The 23,136-nt window shown below is 29.5% G+C and overlaps 2 protein-coding genes across 3 annotated transcripts; both read right to left on the bottom strand.

Moving 5' to 3' along the window:
* Positions 1–1,653: 1,653 nt before the first annotated feature.
* Positions 1,654–4,776, bottom strand: LOC112941319 (protein FAR1-RELATED SEQUENCE 5-like). The gene has a single exon (XM_069298578.1). It carries the CDS (start codon positions 4,111–4,113, stop codon positions 1,957–1,959), a length of 2,157 nt encoding a protein of 718 aa, XP_069154679.1. The 5' UTR covers positions 4,114–4,776; the 3' UTR covers positions 1,654–1,956.
* A 3,701-nt stretch (positions 4,777–8,477) lies between these two features.
* LOC101258102 (peroxisomal fatty acid beta-oxidation multifunctional protein MFP2) lies at positions 8,478–18,021 on the bottom strand. Of its 2 annotated transcripts, XM_019214736.3 has the most exons (18): positions 15,990–18,021; positions 13,548–13,619; positions 13,405–13,470; positions 13,242–13,298; positions 12,514–12,581; positions 12,345–12,426; positions 12,003–12,058; positions 11,599–11,904; positions 11,422–11,508; positions 11,170–11,344; positions 10,980–11,101; positions 10,730–10,896; positions 10,407–10,661; positions 10,109–10,230; positions 9,895–10,016; positions 9,650–9,798; positions 9,319–9,457; positions 8,478–8,641 (listed from the first exon to the last, which is right to left on the bottom strand). In XM_019214736.3, the coding sequence occupies exons 1-18, from the start codon at positions 16,084–16,086 to the stop codon at positions 8,606–8,608; spliced, it is 2,178 nt and encodes a 725-aa protein (XP_019070281.1). In that variant the 5' UTR covers positions 16,087–18,021; the 3' UTR covers positions 8,478–8,605. The 2 variants fall into 2 exon arrangements, with proteins under 2 accessions (XP_019070281.1, XP_019070283.1); XM_019214738.3 differs by lacking the exon at positions 8,478–8,641 and having other exon boundaries at positions 9,159–9,457.
* Between the last annotated feature and the right edge of the window lie 5,115 nt (positions 18,022–23,136).

The following is a 23,136-nucleotide window of genomic DNA, read 5'->3' as shown; positions in this document are numbered from 1 at the left end:
ATTCAACCTTTGGAGAGTAAATCATAACGGAAATTGAAAAATACAAACAATATTTTTTTAAGATTTAAACAAAAACAAAATCAGAAAAAAAATCTGAAAATAAAATAAAAATTGGGGATACTTTAATCAAAGGAATTCTTGTTGATCCAATTTTTGATAAAAAAGAAACAACCAAAATATATGGCAGAAAAATTTTGCAACTTGAATGTTGGAGGAAAATCAGAAAAAGATAATCACGGGAGAGAGAAAAATTTAAATGGGAGAGAAAATTAACAATTTGAAAAGATAAACATGAGATAGAATGTTTTTTTTTTTATAAAAAGATATATAGAATTAATTGAAAAGGGGAGATAAAATAGGAGGAAAATTGGGATACATAAATTTTGTAAAATAATGACATTTTTGATATTATTACTAATATTTTTAAAGTATGAATTTTTTTACTAAATAATATTATTTTTTTGACTAATTTACTAATTTTACTAATTTCCCTACTTAAATCTTTTCTTGATCAGGATATGATTTAAAATAGAAGACAAAGAAAATATAAAGAGAAAACTAATCAGAGAAAGTTATAATTAATGTATATAACCCAAAATAATATTTTAAAAATTATATTATCCAGATAAAAATTTTTTTTGGAAGGACTTCATATTTGAAAAAAGAGGAAAAAAATAACTTAATAACTAGTATTTTTAATTTGATATTCAAAAGAGTTTAACTACTATCCACCGACGGTGGACAAAAGATTACACGGGCATATTATTTTTGAAAATATTTAATTTTTTTAATTAATATATTTTAATATTATTAATATTAAAATAAAAATAATAACAGAGTGTTATATGGTAACTTGAATTATAAATTAATTGTACAAATTTAATTAGGATTCTTATTTGTCTTACCAAAAATAAAAAATACACAATTTCTTGTGTTTTCTTATTGGAAAGCACTTCAATCCTTCAAAGAAAATCGTTGCCAACATATTATTTTTTTTATAAGAACCGGTACTTGTTGCCATTGAAGCAATGCTAGCAAAATATTAATATGAAACTATTCCAGAAACATAAAGTGCAACAAAATCAACATATTCAAACTTATAAGAGTAAGCAAACAAAATCAAACACTATTAAATACGACCCATGACCCATGATTTAATCACAATTGCATGCTTGGTTACAAATTTTATTCTTTCGGTGAAAATTTTTTGTTGCTATACGTTGTTATTGCTGCTGCTATGTATCAGAGAGTGGAGTATCCTTGCTAACATATATGAAGGCATAAAAGAGTAACTAATTCACTATGAATAAAAACACAATCAACAAAAAAAAACTAAAGCTAAAACTATGAGTTATTGTATGTAAACTTAAAAGAAAAAAAAGTCTTGAACAAAAAATATCCCTGGATTTATATTCTGCCAAAGAAAGAAAACAGAACAAAATGAATTTTGAATAATTGTCTCTCTAGACATCCTTTATAGTTTTAAATTCCACAAACTCCAAGTCACCTTGTAGATTAGAAACCTCTTTGATACGGATACGAAGTTGCTCTCATCAAATCCTGAAACAGTAATTGTTTACAAATGCATATATGTTATAAATAAAATACATACAAGCGCAGTAAAATAAACCCACCATAAATGAGGTTGGATATGAATCAGCACGACCACTTTGCCCTTCAAAAGGTTCTGAATATGCTGAGAATTCCTTTAAAAATGATTAAATAAAAGAAAAATTTGTTAGCTAAAAAGAGAATGATACATAAGAATAAGTCTTAGTCAAAATTCACATAATTTATCAAAATAAAACCTTACCATTGTAGGATCTGCATTAATGATTGTTTCCCTGCTATTGAATTCCTTTTCAACATTAATGTGTGAACTGAAAATTAAGCAAATAATTGAAATATGTGATTTATTCAATGAATTCACATTAAATTAAAGATCAAACTATAAAATTACCTTACTCCTTTGCCTTTTTTTCTGATTTTGGTTTCTCTTTTTGATTTCAGCGAAGAGCTTCTTTTAACCTTCTGAGAACTTTCTAAACCACTTTTCATTCTCAAAGAACGAGGACGTCCTTTAGTAGCCACGCATGGAGGGTCAAGCAAACTAAATTTTTCTCTTTGTTCACTTGAGTTCAAATCATTATTTGACTCGTTAACTTGATCATCACAAACATTATCATTATCCTCATATGGAAGTTCATCAAGTTCTTTACTTAGTTGCAACAATTTCTGATATGTAAATTTATAATGCTTTTCTGAACGAGTAGCTCGTTCAGAGAGCCCAAGAGAATGTGTCATAATGTTATTAAACCATATAGTAGAAGACTTCAGATTATACGCAAGCGATCCTGCACTTGAAATGTCATTAGCTTTTTCTGTAGTTGCATACCTTGTCCATCGATCCAATAAATAACATGGTGGAAGCGAGTGAATCTGTTTCTTTATAAATATCATAAGCACATGTCTACACAAAATTCCCATGAACTCAAACTTATGACAAGAACAAGTAGCATTCTTTAATTCAAGATTCAACCTAACAATATATGTCGGTGTTTCTCTCTGAAACAAATGCACTTTATAAATATGTATCCCATCCTGAACCTCAATTTTTTCTGAAATAAATTTTTGAGATTGAATTAACTCTTCTTGAAATTTTTGAAATATTTTTCTGGTATATATTTTGGCTGCTTCATCCTCCATTGGATATAATGTTTTCAAGATAGCCTTTGAATGCTTTGTCTTATAATCCTTCTCCCTTACTTTGTCATACCTAGCGTCAACAGCTTTATCATATTGCGTCACAAATACACTCATTGGCGTACTAGAGTTAAGATAATCATTAAAGTATTTATTCATACTTTCACTTCTTTGAGTTGTTGACATTCCAGCACAAAAAGTAGTTCGCACATATGCTGGAATCCATTTCTCGCGAATGGTGTATATCTTACGCAACCAAATATGCTCTTCTAAATTGTACATTTTCATTATATCGATCCAAGCAATTTCAAATTCCTCAGGAGTTGTTGTACAATGTAAACACTTACTAAACTTATTTTTAAAATCATCAAATGCATGAAAAACATGACTTAGATATTCAGGAATCTTCTTCTCAATGTGCCACATACAAAAATGGTGTGCACTATTCGGGAACACCTTTGCAACTGCATTTGTTATTGCAGCATCTTGATCTGTGATTATTGTACGAGGGGAAATACCAAACATTGCCTCTTGCCAAGTATGAAGTAACCACTGAAAAGTTTCTTCCGTTTCATCCCAAAGAAGAGAACATCCAAATAAAATGGATTGGTGATGGTTATTAACTCCGGTAAATGGAACAAAAGGCATCTTATATTTATTTGTCAAGTATGTAGGATCAAATAGGACAACATCTCCAAAATTCTTGTAAGCTATCCTAGACCTAGCATCTACCCAAAAACAATTAGCTAAATGACCCTCCACATCCATTTGTATTGCATAAAAGAATCCTGGGCTATCAGATTGTCGCTTTTGAAAGTATTTCAACATCAATTGTGCATCTCCTTTCTCAAGACAATTTTGCCTTTTAGTGCTCAAATAATTCTGAATATCTCGTCCAGTTATATTGAGATTCTCTATGCCTCCCGCCTGAGTAGTTAACACTGATGCGATTTTACTTGGACGAATACCAGAATTATTTAAGAGATCAATAAGATTTTTTTGAGCCTCTGATTTTTTTCTTTTTGATCGCAAGAATTTCTGACTATTAGGAGAAGCAAGTTCATGATTATGATTCAAGACAAGCCTAGCTATAACCCACTTTTCTTCTTCTTTCTTTGACATATATATCATCACTTTGCACCCCTCTCTAGTCTCATCTCGTTGCTTATTACTCTCAAGACATTTTTTTGAACGAAATCCTTCTTTTGAACAAACAAACTCTTGACCAATAATGGATTTATCTTTTCTTGATCTACTAATTCGATTTTTGCGCACACTAAAACCATTACGATGAGCATAATCAAGATAAAATTTAAATCCAGTATCAAGTGATTGAAATTCCATACCGATGTAAGGCTCTCTTAATTCTTGCTCACCTAGTTGAGGAACAAAAGATACAACTGCATTCATGTTGCTTTCTATATCCTCCAAGGAATCTTCAATTCCTTCTGCATTTTGCTCTTCTAAATTAGAGATTTCAAAAGTTTCCTGCAATACACAATTATTAGATATTAGACTGATAGGGTAAGTTAGCTTTAAAATTTTAAATATTTTTCATGGCTAATGTATTGAACTTCTTCAATTTGCTAAAAAGTTCTTAAACGTATTCTTTAAATATCTTCATCACTACAAAACATAAATTTCTTCATACATTAAAACAAGAATATTTCTTTGAAACGTTTATTCATGTTGCGAAAAAGACTTAATAAGTTATGTAAAAAAAGATATACGAGGAAAACGCTACCATGATAATTGTTTCAAATTGCTTCAATGGTGGATAGTTGGTTGCTTCAATGGTTTATGTAGAAAAAGAAGAACGTTAATACAACTAAGAAAACACAAGAAATTATGTATTTTTTATTTTTGGTAAGACAAATAAGAATCCTAATTAAATTTGTACAATTAATTTATAATTCAAGTTACCATATAACACTATGTTATTATTTTTATTTTAATATTAATAATATTAAAATATATTAATTAAAAAAATTAAATATTTCCAAAAATAAAATGTCCGTGTAATTTTTTTGTCCACCGTCGGTGGATAGCAGTTAAACTCTTCAAAAAAAAAATAGAAAATGGTGATTTGAATATTGGTATTTACACCTTCACCAAAAAAATCATGAAATAAAATGTTGATCACTAAATATTTTTTTCCTTATTTATTTGCATTCTTTTGATAAAAAAAATCAAAATTAACTAAATCAGACATTATTGTATATATTAAGACTATGTCAAACATAGATTCCTATCTATTCAAGAAAGTATTATTATAGTTTGAAATTTAAAGCTTTTCTCGATTAGGACGTGATTTAAAGTACAAGACAAAAAAAATTAAAAAAAAATTAGCAAGGAAAGTCATCAATAATATATGTAGCCCAAAACAATATTTTTAAAATTATATTTCCCAAATTATAAGAAGTTGAAGGACTTCTTGTTTGAAAAAGGAGGAAAAAAATAATTTCTTAACTTGTACTTTTAATTTAATATTCAAAAAATAGAAAAATGGTGATTTGAATATTGATATTTATACCTTCATCGAAAAATTATGAATCAAAATTTTTCATTATTAAATTTTTTTCCTTATTTACTTTCATATTTCTGGTCAAAATCTTCATTACTAAATTATTTTCCTTATTTACTTTTATATTTTTAGTGAGAAAAGTAAAACTAAGTCAAATGTAAATTTCTATCTATTCAACAAAGTGCCATTATAGTAAAAAAATGAAAACTTTTCTCCATTAACATGTGATTTAATTTTGGTAAGGTTGAACCTCTACTAATTAACCCTCTCCTCCTCAGCTATAAAAGGTCAAATAAAGGCCAAATCATAAAATATATATTTTGCATTTACATTGAGATAAACAAAGCCTTTTTCTTCCTAATTTGTTTTAAAAAAAAAATGCTTTTACCTATCAAATTGTAGATCCCTCAAGGGTTTGATCAACATTGTGTATCTAGAAGCAAAAGAGAGAAATTATATAGGGAATTTCAACAACTCAATCTATAGGTAATTTTTTTTTAGTGAGATGCTTTTATGTTGTTTCATGCATGAATTCATTCAGATTGTGGTAACTATTTTCTATCATTATTATTGTTACTTATGCATTGATTTATATAAGCATGTTATATATTTATATATGTGCATGTGATCATGTAGTAATATCCTTTATTTTTTAAAATTTAATCTATGTTGGTAGATAACTTTGGATTCGAGAAATTTAGTTATCTTGTCGAATTCGTTTCAAGCACTTTGGGTTTTTGATGTTTTGATTGTGAGACTAATGTTTTAGATTTTGCGGTGAATGTTTTTACTGATAAGAAAAAAGTCTCATTTTTGAAGCCTCAACATAAAATTTTGTAAGTTTTGTCAAAGAAAGTAGATTGTTAGAATCATTTTAAAATGAAGATTTAGGATGTCTATTCAAGTTGTTGAATTTTTATTTAATTTTGAAATATAGAGAATTCATATCGTCAAACCCTAATTGTTTTACTTAATCAGTAGTATTTAACATGAGTGATTAGTTACTGTTTTCTCAAAAAAATAATATGACGATTACATAAATTATTCCACTTAATCAGTGACTTCTATTTAAGCTTTGCTTTTGGTATATGCAACTATCAATTCTCAAGAAAAGAAAGGGGGTAATGAATAGATTATGAAGGAATCCGTCAACCTACTAGATGATTATACATTTCAACTTCTGAAAATCCCATTTCCACCACCCATTGCAAAGATCCTTTCCTTCAATGTAACTCGGGATAAGTTAGTGTTTCTCTTCTTCAAACCTGGATGCACGAGAATAGAGTGAAATCCTGTTTTGTACAATACTTTCCAAATTTGTCAACAAATACATATAGTTCTCTACTCAGATTTGAAATTGTGAAATATGATCAAAACGAACTCATTGGCTTATGTGACTTTATAATATCATTCAAAGGTGAGTACAAGTCCAAGCCCGATAGCCACTTATTACCATCATATCCTCCAGCTAAAGTTAGAATGATTGACTATCACACACTATATTGTCTGACACATTTTTAATATTATGTGTTCGAGAAGGATTTGTTGACTCCAACATCAAACATCCACTTAAGAAAATAGATGTTTAATATTAGAGTCAACAATCCTTCTCATATGACAATGAAAATGTGATTGGGTCAGACAATATAATGTCTGATGAGTCAATCATCCCAGCAGTAGCTGACGGTTTGATGGTAATGAGTGTGTATCAGGCTTGGATTTGTACTCACATTTTGAATGATTTTTTAAAGTCACTTTAGAGTTTAGCCAATGAGTTCATTTCGATCGTATTTCGCAAATTTTAAATTTGAGTGGAGCACTTTATGTATTTGTTGACAAATTTGAAAAATTATGGTACAACATAGGATGCTGTTCTATTCTTGTGCTTTTAGGTTTGAAGAAGAGAAACGCTAACTTATCTAGAGTTAAATTGAAGAATAAGATCTTTTCAATGGGTGGTGGAAATTGGATTTAATGTTTTTCAGTAGTTGAAATGTATGATCTTCTAGTAAGTTCACAGATTCGTTAATGATCCATTCATTACCACATTCTTTTCTAGAGAATCCATAGTTGTATATACCAAAAAAAAAAAGCTTAAATAAAAATTATTGATTAGGTAAAAAAATTAACGTTATCCTTTTTTTTTTTTTGAGAATACAATAACTAATCACTCACACTAGCATGAAAAAGATAGAGATACTATTATCAAGATTCTGACCCTAAAAAATGTGCACCAATTATTTCATGGGACTACTGTTTGATAAGAAATCTCATTTGCTCCTCGTTTGTTCATTCTTAAAGAATTTAAACGAACATTGTGATTTATGCAACAACAAGATGGTCTTTGTGGCACCCAATGTCACACCAATAGGCTCAGTAGGGTCATTAATGTTTAATTGTGATCCACTTCTCAAAATTAAAGTCATTTTATCTTCTTTTTTTTCAAAAAATATATCGATATAGTTATTAGTATCAGAAAATATCAATAATAATCTTAAATTATTGCAATTCTAGATGGCAAGAGAGCCACACGAGAAAAGACCTCTCCATTTCTCAATACATTCTTTACTAGAGAATGAATTGCTTCATATATATATATATATACTAGAACAAGTTATCCACTTTTTGAACACATATACATGAGCACTAGATCTACACAGAACAAGGCCAGAATCGACTAACTTTTGCTAACAAAAAGGTGCCTCTGTTGCTTGCCTTGATCAACACTCCTCAAACTCGTTCATTCCAGCGTGGACGATAACATAAAATATTTTAAGATGAATGCTCATTTTATATAAATTTTACTAAATTGTCTCATTAGTTTATTTTAATTTAAAATCCATAAAATATTTTAAGGTGAATGCTCATTTTATATAAGAAATGACATATTCAATTAATGTTTGAAGACAATTTTGTTTATAAAAGGGCTCAATATATTAGCAAGAATCTGAAATTTGAGTAAATTTGAAGAGTATTAAAAGTTCAACATGTACAAGTTAGTTGAGAATTTGATATGAATAAAGTAATGAATATAAAGATGCACAGACAGAAAAAAAGAATCCCCACATTATTTTGGAATTAAATCATGTCATATTTCCACCTTTCACTTTTATTAAATTATTTTGAATTTTGCACTCCTCTTAATTTATAGTATTTAATATTACGTCTTAAAGAATAATTTAAGGAGTAAGTAATTAATGCTAAGAAAAAATATAAAAAATACTATTGTTTTTTCTTAATACGTAAAAAGTGAAAAATAAAAAAGCAAATCTAATTTTAAAGTAGTACACCAGAATAGTCTTATATTAATTCATTCATTCATTCTCCATTAATACATTATTATTCTGTAATGAAAAATACTCGAAAACAAGCTGATCTTTACAGGCGTGACTTGGCAGGATCCATCGTTCCACTCTGCAATGAGCACAAATAAATTTAGCATCCTCATGATATAATAACAACGACCAGGGATATATATATGTCGATTTGATATAATTTTTTATTAAAAAATAATTAAATTAATTATGTTAATTTATTAAATTAAACCCATATATAGTTGATTTTGATTTTAGTTAATTCTTTTGATTTTTTAAAAAGAGATCAAATATATTTTTACTTGTATGCTAAAACTTAAAATCTTAAATGATTAGAAATATTCAAAAAAGACATAAAAATTCACATGAATATAAAATAATTTCTACGTGTTATATTCGTAAGATGAAAGGTCCCAATCAAACTAAATACAAAACAAAATATTTTTAAAAAATGAAAATGACAAACCCAACTTTAAAATAATATAATAATATGTATATGTGTCAGTTAGGTTTGGTTTTTTTTCTTTTAATACCAAATTAAATTAAAAGTGATATTTTTTTTCCAACACCAAAATCAATCAAATTCAATTAAACTTAATTTGTTGGTTCAATTTGACTTGTACACCCCTTAACAATAATGTATAAAAAATTAACTTATGTACATTACAACAATTACAAGATATGTATTAAATTTTTTAGATGGTTTGATAATATAAAATATTGTGTGCAGAGTACTGTACAACAATTTAGAAAAACAACATAATTAATTATACTCACTAGAGGAATCCCCCTAGCAGCTTTTTCAGCAAGGTAGTCACAAGGTTTGAAAATTTTTCCATAAATTGTTGTCCACTCATCCAATCTTGAACAAATGTATTTGGATCCAACAGTATCTGCCCAGTATATGATCCCTCCCCTGCCCAACAACAAGTATCCAATCAGATTTTTATTTCTAAAAAAATTTATATACTTTTCTCATTATTATAGTCGTGATCATACTTTTCCGAGGATTGTCCAAACTTTATAAGGAGACTACTAATTTCATAAACCACCAACGTGAAACTTCTTTTCATTCTTTAACAATTTTTTATCTGATAAAACTACATACCTGTAAGGAGGAAAGCCTATGCCCATGACAGAAGCAATGTCAAGATCAGAAGCTTTGACAACAATGCCTTCAGCAAGTAATCTACATGCTTCATTAACTAAAGGGAAAAGTATCATTTCGACCATGTCCTTCTCCGAGAGTTTCGCCGTCTGAGTTAAGTCCAAAAAGCAATTTACGAGTTATCTAGAGCGTAACAGATCAGTAATATATCATGATTTCAATTACTAAGGATCAGTATGAGAAACCTTAGGATCAATGCTGACACCAGAAATTTCTCTTGCCTTCTCAATGTATCTCTTAATGTCTGGATCAGGCTTGGCTTTGCGTCTTTCATCGTACAAGTAGAAACCTTTTCGAGTCGTTTCACCTACAACAAGTGTGTCAATACCCATTCAAAAGTTTCATGAGTCTCTAAACTAATCTTTTTCTTAACACCTCAAAATAGAGAGTTTCACATACCTAATCTTTTATCTTGTTGCATTAGTGGAACAAGCATTGACTTGTAAATTCTCCCAGGCATACTCGATACAAATTGAGCTTCACTAGCCATTGCAACATTGAAACCAACAAGATCAAACAACCTGCATGTAGGAAATCAAATAAATCCGATCATTTTTAGTTATGCGAACAAAATTCTAAGTACATACCACATCATGCTTGAGTATACATACACGTTCTTTGGACTTTTTTAACCAAACAATCACTGTAACATATATAGACACATCTATTTAACCAATGAAGTTGCTGGACACTTTACCTGAAAGGACCCATAGCCATTCCAAATTTAGTGAAGGCGTTATCTATGCTGTATAAATCTGCTCCATGTTCGACAAGTAAAAGAGCAGCTTGGGTGAAAGGAAAGAGCATCCTATTGACAGCAAAACCAGTGCAATTCCTTACTACTACTGGAGTTTTCTTTATCTTCTTTCCAACATAGAGTAAGTCTACAATTACTTGTGGAGATGTATTTTGGGTGCGAACAATTTCAAGAAGTGGCATCACATGAGCAGGACTGCACCAGATTACAAGTATCAACAAACAGAACAAATAAGGAACACACAAAATTCTAACATGCATCACCTGAAAAAATGAGCTCCAATAATACGATCCGCATATTTGCTCTTCTCATCCACAATCAAATTCAAGTCAATCGTAGAGGTATTGCTAGCAAGTATACAATGTGGAGGGCAGTACTTCTCTAAATCCATAAATATTTGCTTCTTTAAAGATAAGTCCTCTGTAACAGCCTATTACAAATTAATAGCAAGACATTATAAGATAAACAATCAGTCGGCTTACTAGAGTATCTATACGAAAATATAGCTGATACCTCAATAACCATATCAATAGCTCTGAAGCTCTCATAATCAAGAGTACCAATGAGTAGGGAGACAGCTTTTTCAAACTTCTCTTGACTCAATTTTCCTTTATTGATGCGGCTTTGCAAATTTGCTGAGTGATTTAATACATTAGTCATATTATCAAGAATAAGTTTAAAGTAATACAGTGACCTTCCTTACCTTTAATTCTCTCAATCCCAGCCTCGAGGACTTTGTCATTAAATTCTTTCAGGATAACATGGTAATTGCTAAGGAGAAATGAAGTTGCAATTCCAGAACCCATTAATCCACCTCCGAGAATTCCAACCCTTTTAATGTGTCGTGGCACTAACCCCAAATCAGTCACCCCTGGAACCTGTTAAGATAGAAAAGCAACATCTTTATAACCTTCCTACGAAAACATGAAAATTTCTGTAATTTAACTTAACTAACCCTCATGGTTCCACGCTGGGCAAAGAAAATGTGGACTAAGGCCTTGCAAGGGCCTGAACGTATAAGAACTTCAAATGTTTCATACTCCTGAAACAGAAGAATGTATGATCATTATATTTGTCACAACATATTTATTTCTTAGGAAGAAAAAGTAGAGGAAGAGATCCAGCATTGAACCTTAATAAGTCCAGCACGTGGACCGGACACTATACCCTCTTCAACAACATCAACGAATGCTAAAGGATGATGGAGATTTGGAGCTATTCTAAGGGCTTGAGCTCTTGCAAACTTAAGTATTTCCTTTGCCTCACCAAGAGACTCCATCTTGTCTGTTCTGTAAAGACTGGCAATATTCCAAGGTTTTTTATGCTCCCAAATATCAAGTGCCCATTTACGAGCAGTATCGAGTAGTTGGTTCGATGAAACTATAGCATCAACAAGGCCAAGGTCAAGAGCTTCCTCCCCTTTAACAAGTTTTGCAGTCTACATAGACAATGCGAGTGGAAAAAGGGTGTAAGAGACGAAATTTTTATGATGTGACCGATGATAAAGCTGAATTATAAAGGTGAATTGCATCTTACTAGCATCATTTCTAGGGATTTAGCAAGTCCCACGAGACGTGGAAGCCTCTGAGTTCCTGAAATATAACATTACAAGTTCACAACAAAATGAGATTAACTAAAAAAGACTGTTTTAACTTCTTTTACACTGTACATGCTCGTTCGTTATTAACTTAATAGCATATGCATTATCTTATCCTTGTACAAATGAGCAATTTGCAGATTTATTATCGGATACTGACAAGACGATTTTAGCTCTTCAAGGAGAACTTTATTTTCTGAAGGCCTTTTGTTATCAATACATGCTACAGAGGACTAGTGTCCCGATTAAGGAGTTAAACATTAAACAAAAAGCTTGCATACCTCCAAATCCAGGAATTATACCAAGGTGAAGTTCTGGCAATCCAAGTTTTGCATTTGGAGTGGAAATCCGTGCATGACAACACTAATGATTGAAGCAACATGAACAATTAGCAATATGCATTCATGTCAACAACAAAGAAACTAGGATAGTAGTTTAACATGTACCTACCATTGCAATTTCAAGCCCTCCGCCCAAAGCATGACCATCAATCGCCGCTACTAAAGGTTTTTTTGAAACTAACATCAAGGAAAAGTAACATCATCAAATCAACATTTCAATTAGCTACATTCAACTTTGCCATAGTTTAGTTTAGAAGGAGCTCTAAGTTGCAATAAAAATAGCCTACAAGTACATAGGGGCGGATCTAGGGGGACGGGAGGGTGTTCACCCCTAAACAACATGCAAAAAGGTTAGCTCAGTAATCCAATACATACAGAACTGTTAAATTAGGTTTTACGCGTAATTCACACCCCAAAGACTGGCTTGAAGGGAGGAGGATTGTCAAAGTCTTATAAGGAGTCCACTCATCTCATTAACCATATGTGAGACTTTTTGCTTTTAACACTCCACCTCACGCCCAGTGCTTAGCATCTGGTGTGTGGGCAATTTTTGACTCACTTCACGTTCAATGCTTAGCATATAGTGCCCTGCTATGATACCATATTTTAAAATTGGTCTTACGTCTAACTCACAACTCATAGTCCAAAAGCTAGGTTGAAGGGATGAGGATTGTCCAAACCTTATGAGAAATCATCCATCCATCTCCTTAACTACCAACGTGAGACTTTTTGTTTTAATACCCCAAATGTCCTAGGGTTCAAGGCCAATAACCATACCCCTAAACTATCGATATCGAGTTTAATTTCTAGTGAAAAGATAAAAATGTAAAGGCATACCTTCCACAATGTCAGTGAGTATATCCAGAGATATATAACCAGGGTTTGGTTGTGCCACTGTGATGTATAATATAATTAGAAGACAAATATACAATAGCTAAGGAAAATATGCAACACTAGCACTAATATATATATGTACATATTTAGATGCTAAAAAGGTTACCTTTTTGTTGTTGTAAGTCAACAAAGGAAGAGATATTGAAACCACCAGAGAACTTGCCATGACAACCTATCAAGAATAGATATCATATAAATATGTTGGAATATAACAAAAATAAGTATTGTGATTTCATCAAATTTAGTTACCTGTCACAACAATTGCCTTCACATCATCTCTCCTTAAAGCTTCCTCAAATGCATCCTTCAAGCTGTACAAAACTAATTAAAAGAATGGTCTCAAAGTCTTGCAATTATATTTGAAGACTGTTTATCAAACTTGTCCAAGAAATATGAAATTTGAGTTTATAAGACAATTTTAACTTTTCACTAACAAAACTTCAAATGTACTGTTTTCATGTCCAAACACAATTTTAACTTGCAGACCCTTTTCCTACCACTTCTTTTTTCAAATATAAACTACTCGTGTCCAAACGCCTAAAAACCATTACGAGAAAGTTCATATTTTTGAAGAGTAAAATCATGGACTATCTTTACAACTACATAAAGATATCTGAAAAAATAATAATTAGTATTTAGGTTGGCAATGAGGCGAGTTGGATCAATTTTGGGCGTTTTAAGATAAAGATCAAAAATCAATTTATTCCTAATTTGTTTGGGTCAAACGAATTAGCTAATGGGTTGTAAAAGGGATGAAGACTCAACTTAATCCAGCTTAAGCGTCTAGTCACCTGCTAATTGGTGTTGGTGTAATTAATAGAGTAGTAATTACATCGTCTACTAATTTCACTGACATGTTTGGTACATGTCTTATTTAAATGTCACAATGTGTTACACATATTGTGTTTGAATGTACAATTATAATTACGAAATTATATTAAATTTTAAAAATAAAATTGATTATTTAAAATTTACTTTATATATATATTTTTTGAAAGTATATTACTTAATAAACATGTGTTCTTAACTAATATTATGAAAAAAAATATTAATTTATATTTTTTCAAATTAATATATTTTAATTGAATTGATCATAAAAACTAAAAAAAAAAGAAGTTTTCAGAAACATCTTGAAATGCATATTCAATAAAAAGATTAATATATAAATAATATGTCATAAATTATTAGATATTTGACAAAAAGATAATCTATCAAGTCTAATTAAAAAATGACTTGCAATGTGAATTCACTATTAGTAAAAGATATGAAAATGAAAATATAACATAAGTTATAAATTCATCATGTAAATTTACTTTAATGATAAATATATAGTCGAGTAGTTGTTGAAGATAAAAGTCTAAAATTGAATGATTCTATTGATATAAAAATAAAGTTAAATAACTTGCTAATAAATTTTCATTAGACCATCTCCAACTCATCTCTATTTTACTCTCTATTCTCTATATTTGGAGAGTAAAATAGAGAATGGGTTCTCTAACTACTCTCTATTTAACTCTCTATTCTTCAATTATTAGGATGTGAATAGTAGTTCTTTACTCTCTATTTTACTTTTTGATTATTATAATATTATTTTTATTATGTTACTAATTTAATTTAATCTTTATTATTTGTAATTATTTTCTAATGCAATATAACAATTAACAAGTTACTACTTCCGCCAAATCAATACTACTTACGCTAAATTAATCATTTTTAATTCTATTTTTAAAAGAAATTGTCACTTTAAATATGAAACTTAAAGTTATTGAATAATATTTATATTATATAAGATTATTAATTAAGTCTCTAATATTTGTAATTATTTTTTAAGTAATATAACATCTAAAACATATTATTGATTTTTTTTTATTTTTTTGATCATTTTAAATATGTAATTTAGATTATAATTTTATTCATTATGAAGTATACACAAAATTTACATGACAATTCAAATAATCTACTTTTTATGTTATAGTGATAAATTATCAAACTACACTTTTTAAATAGCATGAAAATATTTGATTCAATAGTTCAAAATGAAATTTGAGAAGTAAATTATTACACGAAATAATTGGATATAAGATGAAATTGTTAATTTATACAATTTTTAGCTACACATAAAAAATAAGGAAAAAATGCTCATTTTGAACTCCGTAATAACATTTATGAGAGTAACATAATAGTCTTCAAAGTTAAGTATTTATGTATGATTTAAAATAAATTTCATTGTAATACAATATTTATGATGCAATTATATTATATCAATGATTTCACTTTTACTTGAATTGTTCATTAATATATATGATATATAATATTTATCGCTATTTATGTTATTTAGAATAAAATATAATTTTATGTTAAATGAAGAATTTGAAAAAATTAAAAAAAAATTATTACATAAAGATTATAGAGGGATTATTCTCAAAAAGAAGAAATGATTTATATTATGAAATAAGAAAATAAGAATAAAATAAAAATAATAATATAATATTGAGAATAAAAAAAAAGATTATTTTTTAGAGAGTAAAATAGAGAATTGGATTGAATTTGATTGTATGAAAAAATAAAGAACTCTATATTTAAAGAATAAATACAGGATAGAGTTGGAGATGCCTAAGATATTACCTCAAAAAAATTGGATTTTCTTAAATAAATCTTGATAGCATAGATTATTGTAATTAATTATCATACCATCTAAGGAAAGAGAATTAACAGGAGGGTTAATAATGGTGATGATAGCAACTCCATCAGCTCCAACATCAATGCTAGCTCTACCCTTTGACTTCATTTTGCTATCAACAGTGTTAAGAGTGCTTTAAGAAACAATTGACATTATAAGTAGTTGAGAGAAACAAATTAACCTAACAAACAGTCAAACATAAGGAACATCACATGCAATTCATGTTTAATAAAATTGTTATGTTTGTTATGACATCCCCAATCTTTAATTAGTTTGCTTAATTTCCTATCACTTTATGCTTTCAATACAAAATTCTACCTTACTATTGCGGTAATTGGGGATCATTTGGTTCGCATGATGCTAGTCATTAGCACGGGCGGATCCACGGGGAGTTCAGGTGTTTCATCCGAACCTTATAAATTGAAAAATTATATTGTGCATATAGGGTCAAATTTGTATAAATTTAATATTAAGCACCTCAGCACACGTAAAGGGCTTGATTCTGTGGCTATGGGGGTTCTGAAATTAGTTGGACGGTGAGTTTGAATCTTACTAGCAATATTTTTCAATGTTTTAGCTTGAAATTTGATACATCTCTATTTACTATGTTTTTTTAATCCCTCAACACAAATTCTAACTCCTCCACTGATCATTAGAAGATTTTAGTAATGAATAATTACGAGGAATTGTTATACGGTGAACAATAGGAAATAAAAACTAGAAAACCATATCCAAAAGAAAAAGTATTCATACAAGTAAGAGGAAAAACTAAAACGTATTATCTTAAAAATTACTCACTAATTCAAACATACTACTCTCCATCCATTTTTATTTATTATGGTTTTTTTTAGAGTCAAACAGTTAAGAAAAATGATTAACATTTTATGATGTATTTTTCATTATATTAATATGCAAAAAATTGTAATTTATAGTACTTTTTGTATAGTTTTTGAATATTTATATTATTTTGTTAAAATATCAAAATAATATAATTTAATTTTAACTTTAAAAATTAGCGAAATTTTTCAAAATGTCAATATTTTAGCATTTAAGAGGACTTATTAGCAACAACTTCAATATTTAGTAAAAATGTCATTTTAGTTTGTTATGTATGTTTTTATTATTTATTTTTATTTAAAGAATATAATTATTTAATAACAAAAAGGAGAAAATTAAGGGGGGGAATATTTCAAAAAAGGCAAGCATCCTTAATTTTCTCATCAGTTATATTTTCAAATAAAATTTAAATTTTTTTTTTCTCCAGAATTTTTACCTTTTTAAAATTATATTCATTCCACAATATATTCTTATATTTATTATAGTTTTTTATTAGTTTGTATTCATTCCAATAGGTATGCCGAATTTAATAGTCATTTAAGAAATATATTTATATTTTTATATATTTTTTCCCTATATAGTTATTTTTTTCTTCAAAATCCTATATGTATTCATTTCAATATGTATTTTATTTGTATTTCTATTTATTCTAGTTTTTATTTAGAATTTTGTATAATAATATATAAAATACAAAAAAATTTGTATGATGAAAAAGTGAATGAAATATAAAATTGAAAAGAAATAATTGAATATTTGGTTTACTCATTCTTAAATAAAATACATAACTAGTTGAAATACATTTAGAATAAATACAAATTAGAAAAAAATATCAAATTCAGTTAACATACCTTTATTAGTTTGTATTCATTTCAATATGTATGTCAAATAAAATGTAGCTATTTAAGAAATACATTTGTATTCGTATATATTTTTCACTGTGTATTTATTTTTCTTTTCAAAATCTTGTTTCCTTTTCTAAGTCGTATTCATTCTAATATGTCTATTATTTGTATTTGTATTCGAATACAAATAAACTAATAGAAAGTTGTTCTTCTTATAAATAAAATACATAACTAGTTGACATACATTTGGATGAATACAAATTAGGGACAAATACAAGATTCATAAACCATACAACATGAAATTTTTAATAAATACAAATATTGATAGTATACATAGTGATTTGAATACAAATTAAGAAATCATACCAAATTCTAAAAAAGAACTATAAATACAAAACAAACTAATAGAAAATTGTTCGCAATCTTCGTCATCTTTTTCAAGATCCTCACGAGTAGACAAAGATTTTACATTTGCGTTCTGAATTTGAGGAAGGTTTTGCACACCAATGAGTCTTGTAAATGTTCTTACCCTCTTTCTTCCCTCATTTTAGCAGCAGATCATACATTATACACTATTTGTTAAGTAATAAATAAATTAAAGGATGAAAAATCACCAGAAATTGGTTGATTAAGATGAATACCTCTAGTAAGCCTCTTGGATTCAGCCATTTGAGAGTAAATCATAACGGAAATTGAAAAATACAAACAACATTTTTTTAAGATTTAAACAAAAATAAAATTAGAAAAGAAATCTGAAAATAGGATAAAGATTAGAGATACCTTAATTAAAGAGATTCTTGTTGATTCAATTTTGGATTAAAAAAACAACCAAAATATATGACAAAAAAATATTTGCAACTTGAATGTTGGAGGAAAATCAGAAAAGATAACCATAAGAGAGAAAAAAAATTAAATGGGAGAGAGAATTAACAATTTGAAAAGATAAATATGAGAGAGAATAATTTTTTTTTTAAAAAAAGGATATATAGAATTAATTGAAAAAGAGAGATAAAATAGGAAGAAAATTGGGACACATAAATTTTTAAAAATAATGACATTTTTGACATTATTGCTAATATTTATAAAGTATGGATATTTTTACTAAATATGTTATTTATTTTGACTAGTTTACTAATTTTTCCTAAAAATTAATCAAATTAACTTTTGAAAAGTGCAACATGATAAATGAAAGTAGATAGAGGCATTACTAGTTTCAGAATTTAAATATGATTATTTGTGAATAAATGTCTAATAATTAGGGGTTAATGACAATAAAGAATATTATCCAATTGTCGAAACAAACGCTAGATTTAAGGGAAAATTAATAACCACTCAATATCAATGTATTTAGTAAGAAACGAATCTAGACAATAATAGTAACACTTCAATTTTTTAGATATCAGAATTATTTTTCAATAATATCATCGATTTGCCTAATGGGTATATTGCCTAATGTTAATTATGTATTATTATTTTTTTCCTAGCGTGTTTAGGAAGCTCATAATTTCTACTCATTTAAAAAATTCACTGTTCTAATAAATTTAGAAAAGGATAACATTATTGTAAAAAAGCTCAGAATATAAGAAGAAAAAAACAATAAGTATAAAATAGACGAGAGAATTTTTCTTATTTTAGTATATCTTTTAAATGGTGAGTGATTCTCTATTTATAGTGTTGAAATATCACTCCAAAAGTCATCTAATTAATAGATACATAGTTATCTTGAAAGTTCTTATCACCTTGGAAGCACCTATACATGAACTCATTTAATAATGGATAAATCTAATGGATAATCCATATATACTATACAATGGATTTACAACACTCCCCCTTGAATATCCATAGATTATGTGCCTTGTAAAACCTTACAAGGAAAATCCAACTTGGGACAAAACCATAGTTAAGGAAAAGAGTAAAATGCGTATTTCGCTCCCCCTGATGAAAACTTTACTTGATATCTCAAAGACGACGCATTCCAATCTTGTATCTCAACTTTTCAAACATTGATGTTGACAATGCCTTAGTGAACAAATCAACAAGATTATCACTTGAACGAATTTTTTGAACTTCTATCTCACCATTTTGTTGAAGATCATGCGTGAAAAAGAACTTTGGTGAAATATGCTTTGTCCGGTCTCCTTTGATGTATCCTCCTTTCAATTGAGTTATACATGCAACATTATCTTCGTACATTGTGGTTGGTATATTCTTTTTCAAAGAAAAATCACACATTTCCTGAATATGATGGGTCATTGGTGTCAACCAGACACACTCTCGACTTGCTTTATGGATGACTATTATTTCTGCATAATTTGAAGAAGTGGCTACCAACGTTTGCTTCATTGATCGCCAAGATATAGTCGTGTCTCCACATGTAAACAAATAGCCTGTTTGTGATCGATCTTTATGCGGATCAGATATATACCTTGCATCTGCGTAACCAATCAGTTCTGACTTAGATTCATTGGAATAGAATAAACCCATGTCCATGATCCCTGAAGATATCAAAGTATGTGTTTAATACTATTCCAATGTCTTTTTGTTGGGGAGGAACTGAATCTTGCCAGTAGACTTACTGCAAAAACAGATATCTGGTCGAGTATTGTTAGCGAGGTACATTAGTGCCGATCGCACTAAAGTAAGGAGTTTCATCACCAAGAAGCTCTTCATCATTTTCTTGAGGTCGAAATGGATCTGTATTTATGTCAAGCGATCTTACCATCATTGGAGTACTCAATGAATGTGAGTTATCCATGTAAAAACGCTTTAGTATCTTTTCTGTGTAGGTTGATTGATGAACAAGTATTCCATTTGACAAATTCTCAATCTATAGGTCAAGACAAAATTTTGTCTTGCCGAGATCTTTCATTTCAAATTCTTTTTTCAGACACTCAACAGCTTAAAAGCTCTTTACGAGTGCCAATGATGTTCAAATCATCAACATACACATCTATTATAACAAATTCAGACCCCGACTGTTTAATAAAAATGCAGGGACAAATCGGGTCATTTTTGTACCCTTTCTTTAACAAATATTCACTCAGACGATTGTACCACATCCTTCCTGATTATTTCAATCCATACAGAGATTTCTGAAGCTTTATTGAACAAGTTTGCTTGAATCTTTGTATGCTTCAGGCACTTTTAATACTTCAGGAATTTTCATGAAAATGTTGTGGTCCAATGAGCCATATCGGTAGGCTATGACAATGTCCATTAGACTCATTTCAAGTTTTTCATGAACTCCAGATTTATGAGATATCTGAAGGTGATTGCATCTAACACTGGAGAATATATGTCTCCATATAATCAATTTCAGATCTTTGAGAAAAACCTTCATCAACAAGTCGGGCCTTATATCTCACGACTTCACCTTTCTCATTTTTTTCGCACAAAAACCCATTTATACCCCACTGGCTTGATACCTTCAGGTGTTCGAATTATTGGTAAGAAAACTTCACGTTTTTCTAGTGAAGTCAATTCAGCTTGAATTGCATCCTTCCATATTGGCCAATCATTTCTCTATCTACATTCGTGAACAGATTTTGGCTCAAAATCTTCATCTTGTTGCTATTGACACAGGCAAATATGTTGTCAATCACAACATTATTTCAATTCCACAACTTTCTCGTCAAGACATAATTCATTGAAATTTTATTGTTTTCAGAAGTTCGAACCTCCTCATCATCATGTGTTATGACTTGGGTCTCATGTTGAGAAATGTCTTTCAACCCATGATCATCTTGATCATTATTCATTTTCTCTTTCGAGGATTTTTATCCTTGGAACCAATTGGTCTGCCACGCTTCAAATGTGGTCTAGACTCATTTTCCTTAACAATTTGTCCCGTCGAAATATCAACTCGAACTAGAGCATTAACAGCTGGAATATGCGATTTAGTAATCCTTGGAAGATTAGTAAATGCATCTGGTAGCTGATTTGCAATGTTCTACAAATAAATTATTCTTTGAACTTCTTTCTCACATTGGTTTGTTCGAGGATCCAGATGAAATAGAGATGATGAATTCCAATCTATCTCTTTTACCAACGACTTATGTTCTCCCCCTAATGTTGGGTATACTGATTCATCAAAATGACAATCAGCAAATCTTGCCTTAAACAAATCTCCAGTCATAGGCTCCAAATATTTTATGATTGAAGGAGATTCATACCCAACATATTTCCCCAACCTTCTTTGGGGCCCCATCTTTGTATGTTGTGGTAGAGCAATTGGGACATACACCTCACATCCAAAAATTTTAAGATGGGAAATGTTTGGCTCTTGATCAAAAGCCAATTGTAATGGGGAGAATTCATGATAATTGATCGGCCTTATGCGCACAAGTGCTGCAACATGCAAAATAGCATGCCCCCACATAGACACAGATAATTTTGTTCTCATTAGTAATGGTCAAGCTATCAATTGCAGACGTTTAATCAATGATTCTGCTAGACTGTTTTGAGTGTGAACATGCACAACTGGATGTTCAACTGTTATACCAGTATACATACAATAATCATTAAATGTCTAAAATGTAAACTCACCAGCATTATCTAGACGGATTGTCTTTATTGTATAGTCTGGAAATTGTGCTTTCAATCTTATTATTTGGGCCAGCAATCTCGCAAAAGTCATGTTGCGAGTTGATAATAAACACACATGTGACCATCTTGTAAAAGCATCTATCAAGACCATATAATATTTAAAGGGTTCACATGCATGTTGAATTGGTCCACATATATCACCCTGTATACGTTTCAGAAACGCAGGGGATTCAATTCCAACCTTAAGTGTTGATGATTTAATGATAAACTTTCCTTGAGAACAAGCAGCACAAGAGAATTCATTTGATTGAAGGATATTTGGGCTCTTTAAGGTGTGCCAATGTGAATTCTCAATGATTTTGCGCATCATAATAAATTGGAAATGGCCCAATCGGTCATGCCAAATGGTAAAATCATTAAAACTAGTAAACCTTTTGTTTACTACGGCATGTGATTCAACTGTACTTATACTTGTATATTACAACCCAGAAAAAAGCGCAGGTAATTTTTCATGCACAATTTTCTTCTGTACATTAATTGTAGTAATGTAAAGGTATTCAACCTTTCCTTCTTTAGCCGTCTCAACATGATAGTCATTTTGACGAATAACTTTGAAACTTAATAAGTTTCTTTGAGACTTACTACAATATAATGCATTATTAATGCTTAATATTGTCCCTCCAAGTAGTATTAAGGTCTCTCTTCCAGAGCCCTCAATTAATTTTGTACTACCTGATATTGTGTTGACATATGTCATTTTTATAACCAAATTAGAAAAGTATTTCTTTTCTTTTAATATTGTATGCGTTGTAGCACTATCAAGAAGGCATACATCTCCATTACTCATCTTGAATCCAACTGACAACTGGAAATTTCTATTAAAATAAAATACATTAAGAAAAGAAAGAAACAAAATTAACAGCGAAATTTAAAT

This window comes from Solanum lycopersicum, chromosome 1, assembly GCF_036512215.1.
Source record: "Solanum lycopersicum chromosome 1, SLM_r2.1".
Lineage (NCBI taxonomy): Eukaryota > Viridiplantae > Streptophyta > Magnoliopsida > Solanales > Solanaceae > Solanum > Solanum lycopersicum.
The sequence above is the reverse complement of the archived record's forward strand: the minus strand, read 5'-3'. Positions and strand labels throughout refer to the sequence as shown.

Coding starts and splice junctions, on each gene's coding strand:
- LOC112941319 (XM_069298578.1), bottom strand. CDS start 4,113: ATGAATGCAGTTGTATCTTTTGTTCCTCAACTAGGTGAGCAAGAATTA.
- LOC101258102 (XM_019214738.3), bottom strand. CDS start 16,086: ATGAAGTCAAAGGGTAGAGCTAGCATTGATGTTGGAGCTGATGGAGTT. Junction 12,059..12,344: donor TATAATTCCTGGATTTGGAG/GTATGCAAGCTT, acceptor GTTATATTTCAG/GAACTCAGAGGCTTCCACGT. Junction 10,017..10,108: donor GCAACAAGATAAAAGATTAG/GTATGTGAAACT, acceptor CACTTGTTGTAG/GTGAAACGACTCGAAAAGGT.